The sequence below is a fragment of the Perognathus longimembris genome, chromosome 11 (assembly GCF_023159225.1).
Source record: "Perognathus longimembris pacificus isolate PPM17 chromosome 11, ASM2315922v1, whole genome shotgun sequence".
Taxonomy (NCBI): Eukaryota; Metazoa; Chordata; class Mammalia; order Rodentia; family Heteromyidae; genus Perognathus; species Perognathus longimembris.
In genome coordinates, this window is record NC_063171.1 from 56919844 (window position 1) to 56943197 (window position 23354).

The 23354-nt window shown below is 50.7% G+C and overlaps 1 protein-coding gene across 2 annotated transcripts in view; it reads right to left on the reverse strand.

Moving 5' to 3' along the window:
- The window catches only part of Mapkapk2 (MAPK activated protein kinase 2), a 45447-nt gene extending 22375 nt beyond the window's left edge, over window positions 1-23072 (reverse strand). For both annotated transcript variants that reach the window (XR_007212535.1, XM_048357007.1), the window contains exon 1: window positions 22496-23072. Coding sequence is in view for 1 of the 2 variants with exons in the window: in XM_048357007.1 (XP_048212964.1) it covers window positions 22496-22819 (324 nt within the window). In the remaining variant the exon portion in view is untranslated. The remainder of the gene's footprint in view (window positions 1-22495) is intronic.
- Between the last annotated feature and the right edge of the window lie 282 nt (window positions 23073-23354).

A 23354-nucleotide genomic window follows, 5' to 3' on the forward strand; every position in this document is an offset into this window, starting at 1 on the left:
CTTGCAGATGACTATGAAATGTATCCCCCGGACAAGATGGACTCTAAGTAGATGAAAAGAGGGAAGAAATAATAAAGCAATTATAGTAAAGACAAAGCAAATACAGTAAATGGTTAACGGTAGCTTTGCAGTTGGGCACATGAGTGCTCACTGTACAATTCCTTCAAGCCTGCTGCTATCTGAAGTGGTTTACAATAAGAAATTGTGGGGAAGAGGTGGCTGGAGGTCAGGGGAGGAGAGGGAAGAAGCAGCAAAGGGCTGGGTTTCAGCCTGAGCTGCGAGCAGGCCATCCTGGCTAAAAGGAGCCCACATGAAGCTGGTGCTCAGACCTTTGCTGTCTGAAGCCCCATTCCTACGGAACCAACTCCTTCAGTATAGGACTGTGTCAGGAACAAGCCCATGGCTCCTCTGGGTTTAGATGAAGGAACCCGTGTACAAGGAAGGGATTGGCTTAAAGGATCCCACATGTTCTTGAGCTCTGACACTTCTGAAAACCACTTTTCTAGACAGGAAGCAAAGACGCAGATGCCAATCACAGCTCCAGTGATTCGGTTTCATAAAGGCAAAGGCAAGGAGGCTGCTGCTCTATCAATGTGTCCTCAACAAAGGGTCTGGGGATAAGCAGTTCTCATTGTCTTCTTGTGAATGGTCCACGTGGTACCTCAGCCACACCCAACAATGAGAAGTCCCCTCTCCCCTAACACACACACACACACACACACACACACACACACACACACCCCACTATGGAAGCCCAAGAAAATTAAGGACATACATTTGCTGGGGGGAAAAAATTTCATTGACATTTTGAAAAGTCCAGCTTCAATGATTTTAAGATTACCCTCTCTCCTACCTCCCTGCCCCCTATCACCTGTAACAGAGATCCTGTAAACTGGATTGCATGAAGGACGACAGTGTAGTTTCTCTGCTCTGTGGCTCTCTACCTCAAGGTCACATAAGCTGGAGCTTGCCACATGATAGCGTATGCCAGGCAGCAGGATAACCCGCTTTGAGGCCCAATTCTGCAACTCGCTTGCTAAGCCCCTGTCTCCTCCTCTGTACAAGGCAAGGTATGGCCAGTGTATCTGAGCGGATGCTGTGGATCCCCCAGAAAACTACAGTGGACACAGAGAACCCCTTCTAGATTTCAGTACCCACATCTTGGCCTCAGCCATTATACTTGTTTCCTTGGAGACAAGCGAACCAAGAGTGTCTGGCTCAGATCTGAAAGAAGGATGTGCATACTTCTCAAACTAAAGACCACAACCTCACAAGCCAAAACAACCCTGACAGGACTTCTTTCTCATCATTACCCTTAAAATGAGGTAGAAGGTAGGTGGGCTACTCAGAAGCCAAGGGAAGTTTCTAGCGTGCCTGGAGGTGGAGGAACTCCCATTTCTCCCCTGAAATAACCACATCTTCACCTAAAGGAGACCTGGGATCCTTATCACCCAAGAGAACAGGATACCATGGTCTAGACCCAGATGTGTCACAGCTGCAAGCAAGGCCATGACAAGAAGCAGGGACCCAGCAAGGCTAGGATCTGGGGAAAAAGCAAAGCCAAGGTACACTGCCAGCTCCTCCCCAACTCAAGACTACTACCACACACTGGCTAGAGCCACACACCACAGTCTGAGGGAGGCTGGAGGGGAAGGGGAAGGACAGGAAGTGAGCACAGGACAAGGCCCAGCCACTGACAGCTCTGGCCTTGAGAGCAGCAGGTAAATGGCTTAGCTCACACTCTCACCATCTAGAAACACTGCCGATCTTCTAAACAAATAAAGCCCCACTGGGCGGCAAGAAAGTATTTCCACCAGGACCAATTTGTCTAGAAGAGGCGGGAAGGTAGTAAGGATACATCCCCAGCCGATGGCGGAAGGAGGGGTGACCACCCTCTTCTCCTGCTCCCTCTGCACACCACATCCAGCTCAGTGAGCTCAGAGCTTCCTCCTGTGGAGTCAGTCCTGGGGGGGTCATCGCTGCTGCTCCCTCCAGGGAGAACCCAACAGCAGTAGCTCAAACCATTGCTTCCCACACCACAGCTGGCCCACCCAGACGTGGGCAAGTGGGGCGGGGGGCAAATGAGGACAGCATCTGCCCTTTCTCCTGGAACAAAGGACAGCGGTCTAGCTTGCTCCTCCCCCGTCTGAGTGACAGGGCCTCTGGCTGAGCAAAGAGGGAGCAGGCCAAAGAGGCAGAAGATGAAGGACGCTTCGACCGCCTCAACCTCGTTCTACCACGCAGGGGGACGGACTAACCCCCCCCCCCCAGGGAAAAGACAGAAAGGAAGAAAACAGCCTCCTTCAAAAAAATAATTTTTAGAAACAAATCAATTAATCAAACAGATATAGGAAATGCTAGCCCTGTGTTAATTATCCTGATGTCTTCAAACACTGAAAATGCACCTTCCCCAGGAAGAGCCGCTGACTGGCAGCCCACAGTCCCATCTGTCCCTAGTTGCCAATTGCTTTAGAAACAGCCATGGCCCCAGGCAGCCGCCCCACAAGGGACAGGCCTGCACTGCACCACGCTCTGGGAATCCCCTTGGCTGGATTTGTTCCAACTGAAGAATCTGCAGAGGCCTCCCAGGCATTTCTCAGGAAGCTAGCCATCTGGGGGACCATTGATTTATCCCATTCCCACCACCCCACCAATGGTCTACAAACAATTCCACCCAGGACGCCCCAATTAAAACAAAAATAAACTCTATGGATATTATTGATCTATTTCACAATCCTAAATTCTTCCTTAAACGTAACTCAGCTCAGTGGCTTTCTCCCCTAGTCTACCCTCCCAGAGCCCTTCTGACAGTAGAAAAGGAAGGAAAGCTCCAGCCCACCTGCTTCTTCCTAGCTGCCCCTCAAGGGTCAAGGGTCAACACACACACACAACACACACACACACACACACACACACACACACACACACACCATTTGCCTTAGTTATCTTCATCATCCCAAAAAGAGAAAGATAAGGGACCTAACTCCAGCTCCTCCCACCCCCTTCCAGGATTAGCAAGCAGCTGCCTCCAAGCCCCAGCCCCTCCCTTCTCCAATACTGAGAGGCTCTGGACAGCCTGGGCCTCCAGCAGGGGGGTGTCTGCGGAAGGCTCATTCACCCCCACACTGAAAACTGCGTTTCCCAGGCATGACAGATGTAGCTGTTATTCAGTGTTTCCAAGCCAAGACAAAGCTGCTCCAGAAACATAAAGCCAACAGGGACAGGAACACAGCCACCTTCAATAGAAGCCACCTGCCAGTCCCTCCTCAGCCACGCCCCCAGTGCACACACGCACATACACCTTTTCAAACCTCTCCAAATGGCATTGGCCCAAGTCAGGTGGCTTTTTTTCCCCCCTGAATCAATGGACAGTTCTCTTAGAGATCTGTATTGCTGTTTCTCAAATAGCATCCTGTAGGATATTAATAAATGACACATTAGAAAGGGTCCATACGTCAGAAGCACTGGCTTAAAAAAACAAAAACAAAAAACAGATTCTGTCACTGCAGAACTCCTTGGAGCCTTTAATGTGGCAATGTGCAAGGCGTGAGTGTTCCATGTTCATCCTCCATGCCTAGCGCCTCTGCCTCGTGGAGTGTGTGAGAAATACTCGGCTTACACGTTTCCCCTCCATAGCTTCTAGCAAGCAGATGAGGGAACGTGTGAACGAAGCACCAGTGCATGGCTAGGATCTTCACTACTCAAGCCCAGCGGTAATGACGCTCTGGCGTAGACCATTAAACAGTCACACAGGAAGAGAATGTGCCAAGCATCACTCTGCCAAGTGGGGCTGTGGATGGCACCAAGGATAGGGTTCAACCCCCAAGATGAGCCAGCTGGTTTTATTTCTGTATCTAGTCCTCCCCACCTCAGACCTCACTGGACATTCGGCACTTGGCTATATGGTACCTGGGTGGTCACACTTCCTGTACACACACCTGTAGCCAGCGTACACTCACCACCATACCATCGCACTACATCTGGGTGAGTTCAGCCACCACCACCCGATTGCAGCAGAGCAACCTGCAAGGACTCAGGGGAGGAAGGCCAATGGAATTTGACCAGCAAGGGGGCGCTGGCCCTTCTTACTCAACCTCTTCATCCAGGGCCAGGGCCTGGTAACAGTGGATAGGTCACAATGAGTGGTAGATGCTGGCAGACGGGGCACAAACCTACGTATCACAGGCTTTCATTTGGAATTCAAAGTGGCACCCCTTGTCCCCTCAAGAGAAACTGTCAGACAGACCCTAGTGTGGGTTAAGAAAAATAGAGCCCTGAGCCCCAGGGGAAACTTGCAGTACTGGGCTCTTAGCTTTGCTCACAATGAAGCAGACCCTAAAAGGGGACCTTCGCAGAGCTCTGCAGCTGGGTAGAGAAGAGGTGTGCCCCCCCCCTCTCTCTCTCTCTCTCTCTCTCTCTCTCTCTCTCACACACACACACACACACACACACACTGATGTGGGGGCACTCCCTGCCCCCCCACCCCACCTCCCCCCACAGAAAGGATGGGACTATTCCTGGAACGTACACGATTCTCAGAAGGCTTTCGGAGGAACTACAGGTTGTGGTTAGCATCTGGGCCACCATCAAGAGGCTGGGGGAATTCCTTGAACTCTAGCCCTGCCCTGCCAGGGGGAGGGGGAGGGGGAGTGCACGGGGTGGAGGTGGGGGGGTCCTCCAGTAACCTGGTTAGAAAACAACAGGAGCTATCAGAGGCTGAAGCATGGGTGCTTTATCACCTTAGGATAGGCCAGACTTTATTCCTTCCCTACTTACCTCATTTCTCTTCTTGTCCATTTGGAAAATAAGTCCAATCTGTGGGTGTAGGTGCTGAGCATGAAGAAGAGGCTGACAACCTGCCTCTGATTGCCTCCCCAGCTCCCCAGCCAGCCCCAAAGGTCCCTTCCTGGTTCCTCGCCATGCCCTCCCCCCACAGCCCCACTCTTCTCTAGGCTACGGAGAATTCTTGGGCTCCACTAATTATTCCAATCATCTCCTCTTACTGGGAGAAATTATGTTTGAAAGTAGCTGCCTTTGAAGCTGACACTTTAATACTTGATTTAAGACACTTTATTTGTTTAAATACCAGTTTTGCCTCTGAGGCAGCCAAGCCTCACGCCCTGCTTGTTAATTATCAGCTGCTAAATAGTACTTTCCACATTGGAGCTGAGAGTGAAGATGCTAGTACCCATCCAGCCAGGGGCTTCCAATTCCCCAAGCACCCAGACATCAGTGGCTCACACGGATAGTCCTAGCTACTTCAGGACGCTGAGATCTGAGGAAGAGGTTCAAAGCCAGCCCAGGCAGGAAAGTCCAGGAGATATTTCTCTCCAATCAGCCACCAATCGGCTAGAAGTGGAGTTGTAGCTCAAGTGGTGAAAAGCCAGTCTTGAGCACAAAAACTAAAAGACAGTGCCCAGGCACTGAGTTCAAGCCCTAGTGCTGTCACGTACATGCACACACATACACACGCGCGTGCGCGCACACACACACAAGTGGATCCATTCCTGCAGTGTGTATTGCATCTCAGGATGTATCGGGCCGTGAGACAGTGCTTGTCCTCTAGGAGCTGTCTAGTAGGGGAGGCGAGGGTGGTGTCTTAAGTTCAGAGCAGCCATGCAGGCAGGGGGAGCATCTACCAGCCCATGTAGTAGAGTTGGTTCTACCTGCAATGAGACTGTGCAGGCAGGGGAAATCTTACCTGAGCCTCCAAGGATAAGTACAAGTCATCAGAAAGGATGCAGAAGGATGAACACATGGAGCCCAGGGAAGATGAAGATGAGTCCGCATGTGTGGCAGGGCAGGGAGGGTGAAGGTGGGAAGGAAGGGCAAACCCAGCTGTGCCTGAACGGCAGGTCTGGGGGGGGGGGGGGGGTTGCATTCATACTGGAGGTAAGTAAGGGAGGTCAGGGAGGTCAACTGAAGGTCTCTAACCATAAGGGACATTTGTAATCCTATCTGTCCAGGAACAAATGGCTGAGCCCCTCAGTGCCTCTGAAGGAAGCCACGTGGGTGCCCTGGAAGGCACGTGTTAATCACGCAGCCTAACAGCAGCAGGACACAAACAGGTCGACAGTATCCGTCCGTGTTCCTTGGGAACCTGCTGCTGAGATTCAAGCTATTCCGTTTCTCAGCAAGGCCTAAGAGGCAGAAGGATCCTGGGAATGGTGCTGCCCTTGGCCAATGACGCTCCCTGAAATGCACAGTGACACCAGGTAGCTGGAACATGGTACCCTGGTATGCTCAGACACCTATGGAGACTAGGGGCACAAGATGGAAGCCTCGGGGCTGGGGATATGGCCTAGTGGCAAGAGTGCCTGCCTCATATACATGAGGCCCTGGGTTCGATTCCCCAGCACCACATATACAGAAAATGGCCAGAAGTGGCGCTGTGGCTCAAGTGGCAGAGTGCTAGCCTTGAGCAAAAAGAAGCCAGGGACAGTGCTCAGGCCCTGAGTCCAAGCCGCAGGACTGGCCAAAAAAAAAAAAAAAGATGGAAGCCTCATGCCCTGAGGGGCTCTGAAGAAGGGCAGGAACACCAGGGTTGGTTCGTTTTTGGTTTTTTTTAACAAGGTCAGGGAACCAAATTCTTGACTCTGTAAGCATAAAACTATCACAATATTAAATATTTTTAATGGTAAGGTTTTCTTTTTTGGAAAGGGGTAAGCACTCTATCACTGGAGGAACATGAACATAGCTTAGACAGATGGGTGGTTGCCAGACCCAAGTGATTCTTACTTGGGAGCACACTAAAAATGCACCTTCCTGACTATCATCCCTGTATAGCCTAGGACTCGGTAAGCTACACCATGCTTCCCTGGAAGCTGGAACTCCAAATACTACCCAGTGGATGATGCCAATCTGCCTTGAGAGACAGGAGGCTGTCTGTGTGTATAGGAGTGGAGGGAGATAGTGTCTTCAAACAAGACACACTCAATGCCTTTTAAGATCCTTTACTAAGCTGGGCCTCATGGCAGATACCCATGATCCTCGCTACTCAGGAGGCAGAGTCAGGTGGAACATTTACTTATTTACTTTCAGGCTGGGGGAATGGTACAGGTGGTAGAGTGTTTATTAGCATGAATGAAGCCCTGGGTTCAGTCCTCAATACTAACGGTTCCTTTTTACTTGCCAGCTCACCTGAATCTCCCATGACCTTCCACGAGTCCCCTTCCAGCTCAGACTCTCTGCCAGAATGTGGGGTGATTATCTCAGAATCCTGTGTGAAGAGAATGTTCTGTGGTACGGAATGTCCTGTGCCCCACAATACAAGGGCCACTAGCCAACTACTGGGCATCAGAAACAGCACCACCAAAGAACTAAATTTTAAATTTTATTGTCTTAATAGTCATTGAAATAGCTACACAGGAGTCAGGGGCCAGCACATTGGCAGGTGCAGCTTCCTTTGGATTAGGGCTTATGTACTCACTATGAGGTCCAACAAATTCCAGCATTCACAGCCCCCTCCCTCCCCATTCCCAGCTGCCTTCCCTGAGTACCTCTCTAAGACAAAAAAAGATCAACCTCCAAGAAAGCCATGGGGAAGAAAAAGCTCTGTGTTTCCTGAACCTGAAGCACCAGGTGAGTGCCTCTCCAAAAACCCTCGCCTCTGAGGACTTTACCCTCTTCAGCCCACAAATGCAATGAACACCTGTCCAGAGAGGCCCAGCCATCTCCCTACAAGCAGACCTCATTCGGAGAGATGACCTAGAACATTCCTTAGTCGACAGAAGATGGGTTTCAAAGCTGGATTACGCTGGAACTTCTTGGCTAAGTGGAGGCAGAGAGAGCCGGGAGAGGGAAAGAAATCTCACCAAAGAAAGATGAAAGAAAGGCAGTTCCACTGCTTTTCCAGACCTCCCTCAAAAGTTGTCTTTGGAAAAAATATATTTTCTGTACATGTCCAAATACAACTGGATGTCTGCCCAGCTCCTGCACAGAGGCCAGAAATCAAACCCAACAAAGGACTCCAGAGGAACCATGTGTGTGGTCTTCCAGCCTTGACTCCTGCCTCCTGCACACACTTTGGGCCCCTCATCCCAGCCTCTGCCTGGAATATTCCACCAAGGTGATTGTCAGAATGGAGAGACAAGTACCACCCCAACCTTCTAGGATACCTTATGAACACAGACAGAAGAGGCAGCAAGTAGCGCCAGGTGGGTGGTAGGACCCACCAGTCCTATTTGAAGAGCTCTGAGCTATGAGGGAGGGACAAGCAGCAACCTTTCCGGACATGCCATTGGTGTATCTGACCTCTCTGGCCTGGTCAGTCTGTCTGTGGAGATGCAGCTAGCCTGCTGCAGAGACCATCTCTCAGAAGAAGGTACAGATAGGGAAGAAAGGCCCAGAAAGACTACCTGTAAAAAGCACTGTAGAGGAGTGGGAGGGTGGGAAGGAGTAAGATAACTGTTCATCAAAAGACTAGACACTTTTCCCAACGTTTCCTGAAAGACCGTTTTATTTTCTCCTCCTTCTTGCTCTGTAAAAGGAAAGAAGGAAGAAGAAAAAACATGTTGCAACTTCCTTCATCACTCGGAAAATGCTCTAGAAAAACCAGACCCACCCCATTGCTTCACTTTCCCATCAGCCCTGCCCTCCGCTCACCCAGGTCTGGAGATACAGGAAGCCAAGATGGCCAAAGTTTAGGGAGCTTGGACCATGGAACCTACAAGTCTCCCTGAATGCGATCTGCCTGCTCCTCTTCCTAGCAGACTAAACACAGGGGTATAAAAGGATGTAATTCTTCTCTCTTTTTTTTGCTGACATTGGGGCTAGATTTCAGGGTCTAGGTGCTGTTTCAGCTTTTTCTTTCAAGACTGGCACTCTACTACTTGAGCCACGCTTTTTGCTGGGTACTTAGGGGATAAGAGTCACTGATACTGGTCTACCCATGCTGGCTTTGAACAAGGATCCTGAGATCTCAGTATCCGAAGTAGCTAGGATTACAGTATACGCCACTAGCCTCTAGCTTCAATCACCTTATACACACTAGGACTACTAACTTATTCTTGCCAGTACAGCAATTTACATGTAAATATGTGACGATAAGGCAAAAATTGCTAGGTCAACTTAAGTACTGAATTATAATGGGGTCATGGAAAATTGCTAGGTTTAAATTGCAATACTGTGAGATTATGAAGAGGCTACATTTTAGAGTTAGGCACTCTCATAGTTGAATATAGGAGCAGACACCTATAATCCCAGCACTTGGGAGCTGAGGCAGGAAGATGGAGAGTTTCGGGACAGCCTAGACAACACAGCAAGACCAGGAATAAAAAAGAATAGAGTAAGACCCTCTCATCATCTATATAACCTCTGACTTTTGTATTTGCCATTCTATCTGCCAGGTGGCCCCTTCTTCCCAAAATTATCTCAAAGGCTTACTCAAAAAGTCACTTACTCAGGCTGGGAATATGGCTTAGTGGTATACATGAAGCCCTGGGTTCAATTCCCCAGCACCACCTATATAGAAAACAGCCAGAGGGGCTGGGGATATAGCCTAGCGGGAAGAGCGCTTGCCTCGTATACATGAAGCCCTGGGTTCGATTCCCCAGCACCACATATACAGAAAATGGCCAGAAGTGGCGCTGTGACTCAAGTGGCAGAGTGCTAGCCTTGAGCAGAAAGAAGCCAGGGACAGTGCTCAGGCCCTGAGTCGAAGGCCCAGGACTGGGGGAAAAAAAAAAAAGGCACTTCCTCAGTAAAGCTTCCCCTGATCTGCCATTTAAAACTATAAGGTCACACATATACCCCCAGCATTCCAAGACTTCCTTCCCTGTTGATTTTCTCTTGTCTTCCTATTCCCATGACAAGCTGTGCTGTTTAATTGTTCTTTCTTTCCTCACTAGACTGCAAACTCCATACAGATAGGATGCCATTCTTACCTGTTTTTATACCTGGATATACATCCCCAGAGCCTAAAGAAATGCTTAGCACTTATTAGGTACTCAATAACTCAATAAATAATCTCCAAGAAGAAAATTATTCTGAATGTTTCTTCTGCTGCTAAAAAAAAAGGGGGGGGGGGGGGGAATTGAAGACTCTTACTTTGCAGTATTATTCCAAAGACTTCACAATGCCTGATACATAGTATCAACTCAATAAAGACTTGTTACTAATCAAAGAAAGCTTCACAGAGTTGCTAATCTTCCAACAGATATCTGAACTACAGACTGTTAGATGTATCAAAGCCAATCTGCTGCTCTGATTTATCCACAGGGAAGCTGCAAAAGTCATTCTTGGCACTGCTAATTAATTTTCTTAAGTAGTCAGTTGCTTTGTATCTCAGGGGGCTAGAAGATACCCTAAGGCAAATCCTTCTTAGGAGGACAAGAGTCTAGACTAAGCTGTTGGAAAAATCAACCCTCATTGTTCTAAATTCCTCTTGGCTCACACAGCAGAGGTGTTCAAGGGTCTAAACTCCTGGGGATGGCGAGGACTATTCCTCCATTCCAGGCTAATCCTGCCATCTGGGCCTCCGGATGGCCAGTCAGCAGGAAAGACAGGAGGCAGGCAAGAAGGAGAATAAACGTTTACAAATATTGGATGAATGAATTAAAAAAGAAAAAAACCCAGCCAAGAGAAGAGTGAAAGAACCCTGGGAGAGGATAGCTCTCCAGGACCAGGCTGATGGGCATCAGGTCATTTTCCCAGCACTGGGGATGCGGCATCAGTGAAGAAAGGCAGAGCAGAAGTCCCCTGCAGCCCAGTCTGATGATTTCCACTGACGAATGAGAAAACAGAGTGGGGTCCTGGCAGGTTCTAGGGCCACAGGAGCCAGGTTGGGAGCCAAGTCTCTCAGTTTCTCTAACCTGTGCAAGTATGCCTGCCCTGCGCAGAGACAAGGAGCCTGAGAGGTCCAAAGCTCTAACCTCAATGCCAGCAAGCCCATCACCGCTGGTCCCTCGTGCAACACACTGGCAGAAGACAGATAATCACGGGCTGCATCCATGTGTGTCAGCTGGGTGTCAGGAGCTAACTAGAAAATGCCAAGAACTGTGGGAAAGCTCCATGTCTGTCTCCCCCTCAGTTAAAGGGGCAGAAGGACCATCTCCTCAACAGAAGGAAGAAAAGCATTCATTTTTGCAGGTCTCCTATGAGAATGAGAACTCACGTACAAAAACACAAAGTACCTCCTTGAGTCAGCAGATCTGAGTGGGTGCAAGGAAGAGATGTCCAGATTATTCTGAAAGCCGCTGCCAGCAGACCTTCAGGAGGACAGAGGGCACGGTGTGTGTGCAGGGTGGGAGGAGGGGTGTCTTCCACTATATTCCTAGTTATTTCTCAGACAGCCCAGCCCAGCGCTGTCTCAATCCCACAACTGCCATGACAACGCCTACACTGAATTTCTTCTTAAATGAGGATATAGTCACCGCATGCAAATAAGAGGATGCGAAAAACAAAAAGAAACCAATGATGGCCGTTAAGAAATTTTAAATCCAACCCTGCTTGTATGGAAGAATGCATTTAAAATGTGAAATATCAGGTAATGTCCTAGTTTGACTAAGAAGGTCAATATTTTCTTCTTCTTTTTCTGTAGTGTTTTCTTTCTAGTACTGGGAATTGCACACAAAACCTTACACCGGCTGAGTACTTGACCCTGCCACTGAGCTACCCACCCATCACATTCACTTGTGTGTGCAAGCCTTCATGGGAAAGCAGCCTCAGTTCAAGGTAGAAGAGGTAGAAGACAGAGACAGGGGATGAATGGGAGAGGCAAGGGGATACGTGTGGGGGTGGAAGCAACATATGTTAGTCACTTAGGCTGGGAGGGAAGGAAGCAGACATTCAGGAAAAATAAATAGAACCAGATCTGGCAATGACTGGGATATGTCATATATTCCAAGGGCAAAGAAAGCCACTTGGAGGGGTTAAGCCAGGAAGCTGCGTGATCAGAGCTGGGCTTCAGGCAATCTACTCCCCTCACTGCCTGCCAAGGGACTGAGAGTGCAGACCTTCATTCCTCAGCTGTCCACTTCTCCCACCCACCCCACCCTCACCTCAAACCCAATCTTATTTTCTTTCAGAATCTGAGCCAAGGTAATCAAGTCAAGTCCATGAAGGCAGGACAGTTTGAGACCCAGGAAGGGGGGGGGGGCACTGCTGCCCCTCCTCCTCTCTAAGAACCCAGAGAACATAACTGGTATAAAAGTCATTAAGATACAGGACCTCAGGCATTCACACACAATGAGACCAATGGAGGATATTCTTAGGTGAGGAACACAAAGGCATAACACCTATGTGCATCTGATCATACAAAACAGTATTTGTTGAAATGACCTCCAGGAAAAAGCCATTAAGAATTGGGGGTGGCGGGCAAGGGGAACTCCACTGGGCAGAGCATGATACCTAGGAGCCTGGTAGTCAGGGGAGGCATGGTGCATTTCTGTGGTAAGCATTCACAAAGCAGGGCTATAGTTTGTTCTCACATCAACTGACCTACCTGGCCAGAGACCTGGGCACCAGCAAGGTGAGAAAAAGAAAGGCACAAGCTGACCCCTTGCTATCCTCCAGAGTACAGCTCCAGGGCCTCATGATGGCCACCATCCACCTGCATTCCTAAGATGCTCTGCATTCCACTTCCCCAGGGCCTTGAAATGCCCTCACTAAACACCCCTCCCCCAGACCCTCTGAGTCCTGGAGAAGCCAAGCTTGACCAGCAATGGCAAACTTCCCTGCAAGCCCACCACCACCACCACCCGCCGCCCACAGCTCCCAGGAAGCTTGATCTTTAGAATCCTAAGAGCCTTCTCCTAAGAATTTAAGGAGGCCAGGAAGGAGGTGAGGACAGGGATAGAGGAGGAAGGGCATGGTTCTTCCAAGGACAGACAGGGACTCCTTGTGTCAGAGTTAAAAATAACCTCGAGCAACTACACCCAGCTCCTGCCCTCCCAGAGGCCAATGGGCCTTGGCAGCAAAATCTCTCCCTGCAGAGAAAATGAGGCCCAGAGAACAGAAGGGAGAGAATAGCTGTGTGGGTATAACTTCGCCAAGTCCTACCTCTAGGCTCCTGTCATGCTCCTCACATGCCCTTTCCTCCAAACAAATGCTAATCCACCAAACTGACCTACAGTGCTCTCAGGCCATGATTAGTACCAGCACCTATGCCGTAACCAGAACAGTCAGAAGGAGAACTCCAAGGTAAAACTGATGGAAACGCCCTGTCAGGTACCTCTGGCTAAGCAGGCACTCTGGCCATCTGTGTCCCTTCCTCATCTTGCTCCATTGGGTCTCCAGGATCCCTAGGCAGTAGAAGAAGAGGGCACAGATCACCAATACCTCTGCCCCTGCAGCTAGAGAGTGAAAGAAACTCCTGCTTCTGGTAACATTCTGCAGGTGGCTGAGCCGAAGCGGCCAGAGGGGCTGTGGTTGGACTTAGGAAGAGGCCCCATGAGCCATACTCAGTTATTCTTGGAAACCAGTGAGATGAGGTCAGGCTTTAGAATGTGGTAACCTGAAGCCTCACACTGTAGAATGGAGAACAGGATTTAGCAACAGCACAAGAAGACAAGTAGATAGCAAGCTCGGTCTCAGAACAGACAGGGCAAGGGGCAGGACAGTCTCAGCCCCACATAACCTCTAGCCAGGTGGCCTCCTTGGAGGTGACCAGAGGCAGCGAAGGATAAGGATTTTGAAGAGCTTGTATTCCCTCATGGTCTAATTCCCTCCCTCCTAGGGAAGCCAGGCAGATCCACAGACCCTCTGGCCCTGAACAGCTCACCAAGCTCAGGCTGGAGGAAGAAAAGGCAAAGAGGGAAGACACAGGTGACAAGTGACAGATTAGTCCACAGGATGGCAGGAAGTCCTGGGACAGATCAGGGCCTGGTCAGAAAAAGTCTGCAGCAGTGGTGGGTTTATTTTTAGCCACTGGGGCAGAGGGGCTGAATAACAGTCCTGGGCCCTGGGCAGGAGGCCAGACTGCAAGTGACCTCCCATCAGTATGGATAACCAAGATGGCAGAGGAGGGTGGTCAGCTCAATCATCTACTACAGAGCAAGCAGGAAGTACAAGGTCAGCCATAGGACAAAGGCACAGCAGTTGGCAAAGGGGCCAACACTAGGTCTTCTCTGAGATCCCCTCCCCTCCCCAGGACTTGGAGATCTCATCATTGCTTCAGGCTCGAAGAAGAGTCATTACAGAAGCTGCATGTGGTAGCTCATGTCCATAATCCCAACTATGTAGAAAGTGAAGACCAGGAGGACAGAAATCCAAGGGCAGCCCGGGCATTAATCAGTAAGTAGGATGTGTTAAAGCACATCTGTGATCCCAGCTATGAGGGAGGTATGGCTCTTAAGAGGACTGTGGTCCCAGGCTAGCCAGGCAAAAATGTATGACATCCTATCTGAAAAATAAAGCAAAGGGGACTGGTGGTATGGCTCAAGTGTTAGAGCACCAACCTAACAAGCACAAGATTCTTGAGTTCTGCTTGAGAACTGCTAATGGTCATCATCATCGTTGTTATGGAGACAAAGACATCCTTAAGGGCATCTTCACTGAGACAGAAGAGGCTTCCAGTGGGTAGCCACAGAGTCGCTACCTTAGGCCACCTCCAATTCTTCACTTCCCAAATAAGTCCAATGGACAGTGGCCAGAAGATGCTTGGGAAAACCCTCAGGAATCAGGTGACCACAGCCTGGCAGATCTTTGAGAGGAACATCAGATACATGCAGAGGTTGACCTTGGGCACATGTCCCAGGCTCTGTCATCTGCTAGCTGGCACACACAGGTGTTTACTAGACCAGAGAATCAATTCCCCAAGAACCCAACAATCCCAGAGGCCAAGCCCAACCTCATGCTCCTTTCCTCTGTGTCTCACTTCCTTCTCCAACCAACTTAGATTACCTAGTAAAAGGGATCCCATAGTCTAAGTCTCAGAGCCAAAGCCACCATACTCCTTTTGTACAGGCAGGAAGGAAAGGAAATATCAGGGATTCCCTTCTCCTCTTTGCTTCCTCACACTTGAGAACTCTCTTCTGACCCTGCATTCTCGGGCTCAGTGAACCAGGTCATAAATCCTAATTTTCTCATTGGCTCCTAGCTGTCAGCTCAGAATAGTCCCCAGTCCACGACTATGTCTATGTGTGAATTAAAGAAGGTACTCCTAGGTAGAGGCCAGGGGCTCACATCTGTAATCCTAGTTACTCAGAAGGCTAAGATTCAGAGGACTGAGGTCCAAAGCCAGCCCAGACAGGAAAGTCAACAAGATTCCACAGAAAAGACAACAAACTCCATCTCCAAAATAACCAACAAATGTCAGACTGAAGATGTGGCTCAAGAGATGGAGTGCCTGCTGAGTAAGTACAAGGCCCTGACTGCAAACCCCAGTACTGGGGAGCAGAGCAGGGGAAAAACTCTCCTTGAGTACATGCAGCACCATACCAACATAAAGGCTAGCAAGTACACATTCAGGCTTGAGCCAGGTGTCCCTGTGTGGGGCAATTGGCCTGGAGCTGCCTACCAAACTCAGGCAGTCACCTTTGAACATTCAAATACCTGCCCTTTCCCAAAGTCAAATAACAAAGGAGACTGGAGTCAAGAAAGCATAGCACTCTTCATCTCTACCTTATACCACTATGGCACTCACATGGGAGAGAAGACACCTCTCCTACCCACACTGGCTCCCACAGCCTGTCCTCTCCCATAGCTGGCTGGAACACTTTCCCAAGTCTTCATACACCGAAGAGCACAGCTGGTCAGTGACATTAACTACTGGGCAAACTACTATTAAGCCTACCAAAATAACATGCGCCCTGGCCAGATACTGCTGAGGGTCAGATAGGAGCAAGTCAGCACCTCTCCTGTGGGCTCTTTGGCCTCTGGCCTCCAGTGCATCCTCTTCCACCAGCCCACACTGGCCACACTCAGTGGCTGCTGCACCCAACAACCCTCAGAAGGGCACACTGAGGCCTGGGTAGTTTAACCAACCTACCCAATATCATACAATCAGTACATTTTTTGGTGCTGTTGTTTGGGGGGGTTTGGTTTGTTTGTTTTGCTTTCTTCCCTAGTACACAACCCCTAGAAACAAGCTCATTTATGCTTACTTGTATCTATACTTACATACAGATACAAATGTATCCATATCTTAAAATCAGCATTTTTCCTAGGGACTAGAATAGGCACAACAGTCTCACTAGGTTATGTATCTGATGTATATTAAGGTATCCAAGGTCTCCCTCCTACAAGGTGACCTATAAGGAACATGACGCTTCTACCTGGCCGATTAACACAGTTCAGTCTTTGATAGCCACATCTACCACCCGGCATGACAATGCTTTAGCAACCCACGAACCCAAGGAACCCAGACCAAGAGCAGGTCCTCAGGAGTCAGGTCCCAAGCAGTGGCTCTGATGCCAACAAGAACCCCTTGGTCATGCCACTGAAGCTTGGTGCTCTAGCCCAATGAGTTCCTTCAGTGAACTGAAAGGAGTCCAAGGCGTTGCCTTCCCCTGGCTCTGAGGTGCAAGTCCCCTCACCCCAGGCCTTACACCTTTGCCAATAGCGGCTGCAGCCTGCGTAAAGAACTCCACCCTGCCCACCCACCTCCCTCCAAGACACAGAAGCATGTAGAAAAGAGGCAAGACAGGAAAGGGGGTGAAAGAGAGAGGGGGGGGAGAGAGCTTAGATGACCCCTAGCAGGGCCTGACGCAGAGGAGAAGAGGCAGGAAAGTGTGAATTCCAGTGTCACAGATACCAAACCACCAGGGAGAATCCTGGCCAGGCGCACACACTGCTTCAGCATTGTGAAACGACTCAGACGCAAATGCTGGTGACACGCTCCCTCCCACCTTGGCTGACATTCCACCTGGCACAGGCCTCTCACATCCCTGAGCCCCGTGGGTGACAGGACCTTTGGCCCCACCTCCAGCCCCAGGATTTGGCCAAGCATTAAGTTTGTCTCCAGCAGGCAGTCTCGAGGCTTGGCTCCTCCAACCTCCTCTCAGTCCCTGCACCGGCTCTTAAATAGAATCGCCAGCTGAGGATGGCCCAACTTCTTGGGTTCCAAGTCCTCTGAACACTGTCTCAGCCATGGATACTAATATTTTCATATCCATCCACAAAGGAACCTTCTGTTGCCCACCAATTAGATAGCCGTGAAATCCCAGGAGGGCTTTTCTGCTCCATCTATCAGCCAGTGACCCCTAATCTTAGCTGGAGATGGTTTTCAAGCTCTATCAAAGTCCAGAATTCAAAAGGACAGTGAGCTGGGCCAGCTTTGCTCCTGCCTCTGATGCAAAAAGCCTGCTCTGGTAAAGAGGTCAGGGCCAGGGCCAGGGCCAAGGCCAAGGCCAAGGCGGATGTATCTGGAGCCTTGTCTCAACACAGGAACAGAATGAAACTATCCTTCCCTCTAAAATTCATAGCCCCAGCCAGGCACCAGTGGCTCACACCTATAATCCTAGCCATTCAGGAGGCTGAGATCTAAGGATCATGGTAGAAAGTCAACCAGGCAGGAAAGTCCACAAGACTCTTATCTCCAATAAACTACAAAAAAAATAAAAATAAAGCTGGAAATGGAGCTGTGACTTAAGTATTAGAGTGCTAGCCCTAAGCAAAAGAACCTCAGGGACAGCACCCAGGCCCTGAGTTTAAGCCCCAGGACAGGTGAAAAAGAAAAAAAAAAAAAATCAGACCCAACAACTCAGTGACTAGAAACTTTTCTTTAAACACCCACAAGCCCCTACTTCAAAATCTGCTTAAGTACATGATGGGTGGATCCAATCCTGAGCCCGCAGATCCACTTGCCCTGACTGACCAATCTGCTCTCGTGCTTCTCTCCTCATGACCTGCTTCACCATGACCTCCAGCAGACCTCCAATCCTCAGAGATGTCCCTTTCCCAAAGTTCCTTCCTAACCATAACATTTAGCCCAGTAGAACTTGCAAGGCTCAACTTCCTGCACTGTTCAACTTGTGGCAAGCAAGTTGAGTTTCATTCCTTCGTGCTAATTAATTGTAATATTAACAGTCATACATTTGTAGTGGCTACTATATTTGACAATAAGGTCCTAGATTACAATAGTTAATTTTGCCCAAATTAGTTGGCCAGTTGGTGTTTTATGGAGCATCTCATTACATGGTACGAGCTGGCCTCAATAACCTCTTGATCCTCCTAGCTCCCAAGGACTAGGCTTAAAAAGGTGTACTACCACACCTAGCTCAAACAGTTTTCTTGACTTCCAAAACTTTATAGGCCATTACACACAACGATATCCTCCATGGGAATACACACATACATAGATGTATACATATATGCATAACTACCTATATATATAAAGGAGGCTGGGTAATCTGTGAGATTTTTCTCTCCTTGTCATTCTACCCAGCAAACCCCAATTTGAGATACCCTCTCCCCTGGCCACACTACCTGTCACCTCTCCGGCAAGATCACAGAAGTAGGGGTGCTGAACAGGATGTTTCCTTAATGGGAAGTGGGGGGAGGGGCCTGGTATTTCCCTCTAACAGTGAGCAGACAAAGTGTGAGATTCTTGTCTTCATATGAAGTCACCTAAGGAAGCCACATTGCACTGGCACCTCTATGAACTCGACAGGGAGGCCCGCAGGAGAAAGAAAAGGAAAAGAAAGTGCAGGACCTTGTTTCCTCTCATCTACGCAATGGAAAGATAAACAGAGATAGATTATGACAACATTCTATCTACACTTTATAAAGCAATAACAGGCTTCACCTAATCAGCACTGCACAGCAGGACAACAGGACCTGTTTTAATTAAATCTGTTCAGCTAATCCCTGAAAGTCACCATGACATGGAGAAGCAGAAGCCCACAGAGGAAGCCCATGAGGAATACAACCAATTAATACACAAATGGGTTGAGACTTTATGTCTCTACCAAAGAAAGCATATAATTCCTATATTCTTGTGTAAACAATAACAAAATAATAAGATTTCTATCCAATACTTCCTTAAAAAGGAGAGAGAAGCGAAAGAAGAAAAGAAAATAGCTCTTTGCCACAAACCCAATACTCATGAAGCTCCTGAGGTGCCTTGGAAACTGTACCTCTAAGTTGTGCAGAGGCCTAACCAGTGCCCACTGGATAATAGTCAATGGAGGCCTGTGGTCACACAGGGTTGACAGAGGCTCTAAAACAGCTACTGTCCCAAAGCCTTGGATGTCACAGCAGTTAGGAAGTAGGGAGAGGCCTAAGGCTAGGAGTCAAGAGATCTGGGTTCTAATCCTGCCTCTGCCATGTAGATGGCTATGTTACCTTAAGCAAGTCACTCATTCTGGGCCTTGAAAGAAGAAAGAGTTGGGGTTAGATGAGAAGACCTCCTCTCCAACCCTCTCCAGCTCTGCCTGGATGTACGAATGTGACTTAGAATCCAGCGGGAGAGATGATGAGGCCAAATCATAGCACTCAGCAGGGGGAAAAAAGGGCATTTCATCATCAGCTCTCCACAGTGGAGGTAAACAAGCAGCAAGGTGAGCTTGGGACCATTTTTAAACCCTGACTTCACTTAACAGGGCAGAGAGGTCAGTATGCCATAAGATCAGAACTTGGGGCTACCTTCCACCAACTCTCAGGGCCACATGACAGTAGACACCCAAAAAAGTCCATGACAACTCAGCTTCTGCTTCTCATCTCCGCCCTACATCCTCAGGAATGGACTCAAACACCCTGCAGAGAGCAGGTCTCCTCCCTTCCTCTCAGAATCCACAGGTGGGGTCTCCAATCCCACCAGCCCCTACTACAACTTCCACCCTTGCTGATCATCAGAAGGTTTAGAACAGCACCTCACTCACTATTCAGCATCTAAAGTTAATCAACATGCAAGATCTAGAAGTCTTTTTGGTACCTGTCTCTGGAACAGGATTCTTTGAACCAGAGTCTCCCACAGCTGTCATTATGTCTTAGCCAATATTTGGATATGAAAGTGCTGTTGACACTGCTGTCAGTCTCCAAGTGCCTCATCCCTCCTTTCTTCCTCTATTATTAAGTGCTCACACAAAGATGTGTGGGAAATCTACAATTGAACTTCTAAGATCTGGGAGCAGGCTGCCTGTCAAAACAGATTCGACTCAGTCTTCACACACTTCTTACTGGAGACATATAAACCATGAGCATTATTTAATATACTGATAATTTTTTTCAATACTATTCAAGGAGAAAGAAAAAAAAATACCCAAGCTTCTCTCCTATTAATTACAATAGAAATTTGAACAGCCACCCAAAAGCATTTTAGGGGATGTGTGTGTGTGCTCGCAAGCTACAAATAAGGAGACGTTGAGAGCTTTTGTTCTGAATTCTTTATATTACTTTCCAACTATAACAGAATGAATGAACAGCCAGTGTCCCCAGACTGCTGATGGGCGAAGGCAGATGGCATCTCAGAAGGGCCAAAAAACTCTCCTGGAAAGAACATCTGTCACTGTCCCAATGGTACAGGTCACCTGTGGTCAAACTATTCGTTCACCTCCAGTCCCTCAAGGTCAGAGCCACCGTCAAGCCACACAACTTCTCCCTTTGCCTCCCTCACAAACAAGTATGGAAAGGAGGTTGAAGGTACAGCTATTACAGTGTTCATGACAATGAGTTATTCCCCCTGGACAGTCAACACTAAGTAATAACCAGAATCCCTCACCAAGTGCTCATAGTAGAAAACCAAAGAAGTCCTGACAGAGCTGAGGAGGAATATGGCAAGAAAAAAATTACCTTTAAGGCCTTAAAATCGAGACATTGTACCAGGTTTGTTTTTTTGTTTGTTTATGCTATCTAATTGTATATCCCAATAGTTGATCTGTGTTTTATTTGATCACTGAAACGCAACTAACTGTGCAGTCTGGAGGGGAAGAGAATATGAATATATATATATATTCATATTACATTATGTATATATATATATATATATATATATAACACAAAGGAAGTATTTCTCTCCTCCTCCAATCACTAAAGGCACCCCATGGGAAACAGACTTGACAAGTGACCTTTCGGGATGTGGTTTTTGACCTGAAACCTTTCCGGTGACCCTTACTGACTGGGGACCACACCACACCTCCAAGTTCATTCTGTTTCACTTCTGTTGATACTTAAATCCCCATCCTCCCCCCTCCCAAGCACTGTCCAAGAGGAAGGAGGGAGGGGGAAACAGAGAGAGAGAGAGAGCAACAGACAGACAGACAGACAGACAGACAGACAGACAGATAGACGGAGGGAGGCAGGGAGGGTGGGAGGGAGAGAGAGAGAGAGAGAGAGAGAGAGAGAGAGAGAGAGAGAGAGAGAGAGAGAGAGAGAGAGAGAGAGAGAGAAGGGGGGAGGTTGGGTTTCCCCAGCCCAAGAATAGCGCTTCCTCCGGCTGCCTACTAGTCGCCGGGGCCAAGGACTTAAGTGGCTGGTCTCCTGATTGTGGACCGAGCACCCGGCCAAGCCCTGGCTTCCAGACTCGGTTGACAAAGATCAATAGAACTATGGAAACCAGCAGACTTCGCGCCCGGGCCTGCTGGCCTCCCATCTGGAGCCTCAGGAGGACAGGGGGTAGGAGGGGACCGGCTCTCCCCGGATCAAAACAATCCCTCCCCCGCGCGGGGGGCGGCGTCCCCGCGGAATCTCCAGCCTCGCGCCCGGGAGCCGGCGCGCCCCACGGCGGGCCGGGCCGCCCTGGCGAGGCCCGGGGAAGTGAAATCACACATTCCGGCTCCCAAATAAGGAGCGAGGCTAAATAAACCGCCCCCCCCACCCCCACCCCGAGATCCGACTTCTCCAAACCAACCGACCAACCAGCTCAATGAGTAATGGGTCTTTTGTGCCCGCAAAAGAAAAGAGAAAAAGAAAGAAAAAGAAAGGGGCGAGGGAGGGAGGGAGAAGGAAAGAGGACAGGGAACCCACCACAATATCCTCAAAAATCACTTCCTGGAGATGGGGTGAAATCAGCAGCCGTGGTCCTCCTCCTCCTCCCCCCTCCCCACCCGCCCCGATGCCAAGCGTGACGACTCAGCCCCCAACATGGCAGAGCCCCCCACACACACACCCACACACCAACCACCACCACTCGTTCAGAGGTGACCGGACCACTCGGTGGGGAGGGACCCCACCATCCCCGCCGCGCGCCCTGGCGTCCCGCCGTCCCGGGCCGGACAGTCCCGCCGCGATCACACGCCGCCCGGGACGGGACGGGACGGCCCGTCCCAGGCCCGGATCGGATCGGATCGGATCGGATCGGATCGGGTCCTGGACGCGCGCGGAGTCCCGGCGCGCCGGGCTTCCCGCCCTCCCCGCCGGCCGGCCGGCGCTCCCCTTCCCCGGGCCCCGCGCGCGCGCACGCACACGCACACACCGGCCGGCAGCCCCCCCCCTCCTTCCCCGGCCCCCCGCGCGCACACACACATACACACACACACACACACACACACACACACACCGGCCGGCACCACCCCCCCTTCCCCGGGCCCCCGCACACCACACACACACACACACCACACACAGACACCGCCCTTCTCCCCCCCCCCTCCCTCCCCGCTTCCCCGGGCCTCGCGCGTACTTTGAGGGCGAATTTCTCCTGCGTCCTCTTGTTGAAGATCTGCAGAACTTTGCCGTTGATGCCCAGCCCCAGGACCTGGCTGGTGACCTTGTAGTCGTCGATGATGGCGTTCTTCTTGATCTGCAGGCTGGACTTGACGTGGAACTGGGGGAACTGCGGCGGGGGCGGCGGCGGCGGCGGCGGCGCCGGGGCCGGGGCCGGGGCGGGGGTCTGAGGCTGCGGCGGCTGAGGCGGCTGAGGCGGCTGAGGCGGCGGCGGCGGCGGCGGCGGCGGCGGGGCCGGGAACGGCAGCGCCGGGGCCTGGCCTTGCGAGTTGGACAGCATGGTGCGCGGAGACCCGGGCGCCGGGCCGGGCGGGCCCGCGGACGCCCCCTGCTCCGGCTCGGGACGGGGTCCCCGCCACCCCCCGCCCGGCGGCGGCGGCGGCGGCGGCGGCGGTGGCGGCGGCGGCCGAGACGGCGAAGTTTGCTCCGGGCTGGAGCCGGTGTCCCCGCCCCGGCCCGGCTCCAGGCTCGGCGGGTCGCGGGGCTCCGTGGGTCCCGCCGTGCGACACCAGCGCCCACCGGCCCGGCCTCCTCCTCCCTCCCTCCCTCCCTCCCTCCCTCCCCCCGGGGGCCTGGCGTTCGGGGGACGCGGGACGGCGGGGCCCGGCCGGGGGGGAAGCGGCCGCACGACAAAGTACCCAGCCCCGGGGCCGGCGGCCGCGTCACGGGCTCGTCTGCGTCCGGGGCCGGTCCTTAAAGGGGAGGGCCGGGAGGGGCGGGGCTTCGGGAGGCGTGCGGGTGGGGGAGGGGCGCGCCTTAAAGGGGAGGATGCCGGGGCGTCGGGAGCACGGCGGGCGCGCGGACTCGGTCAGCCT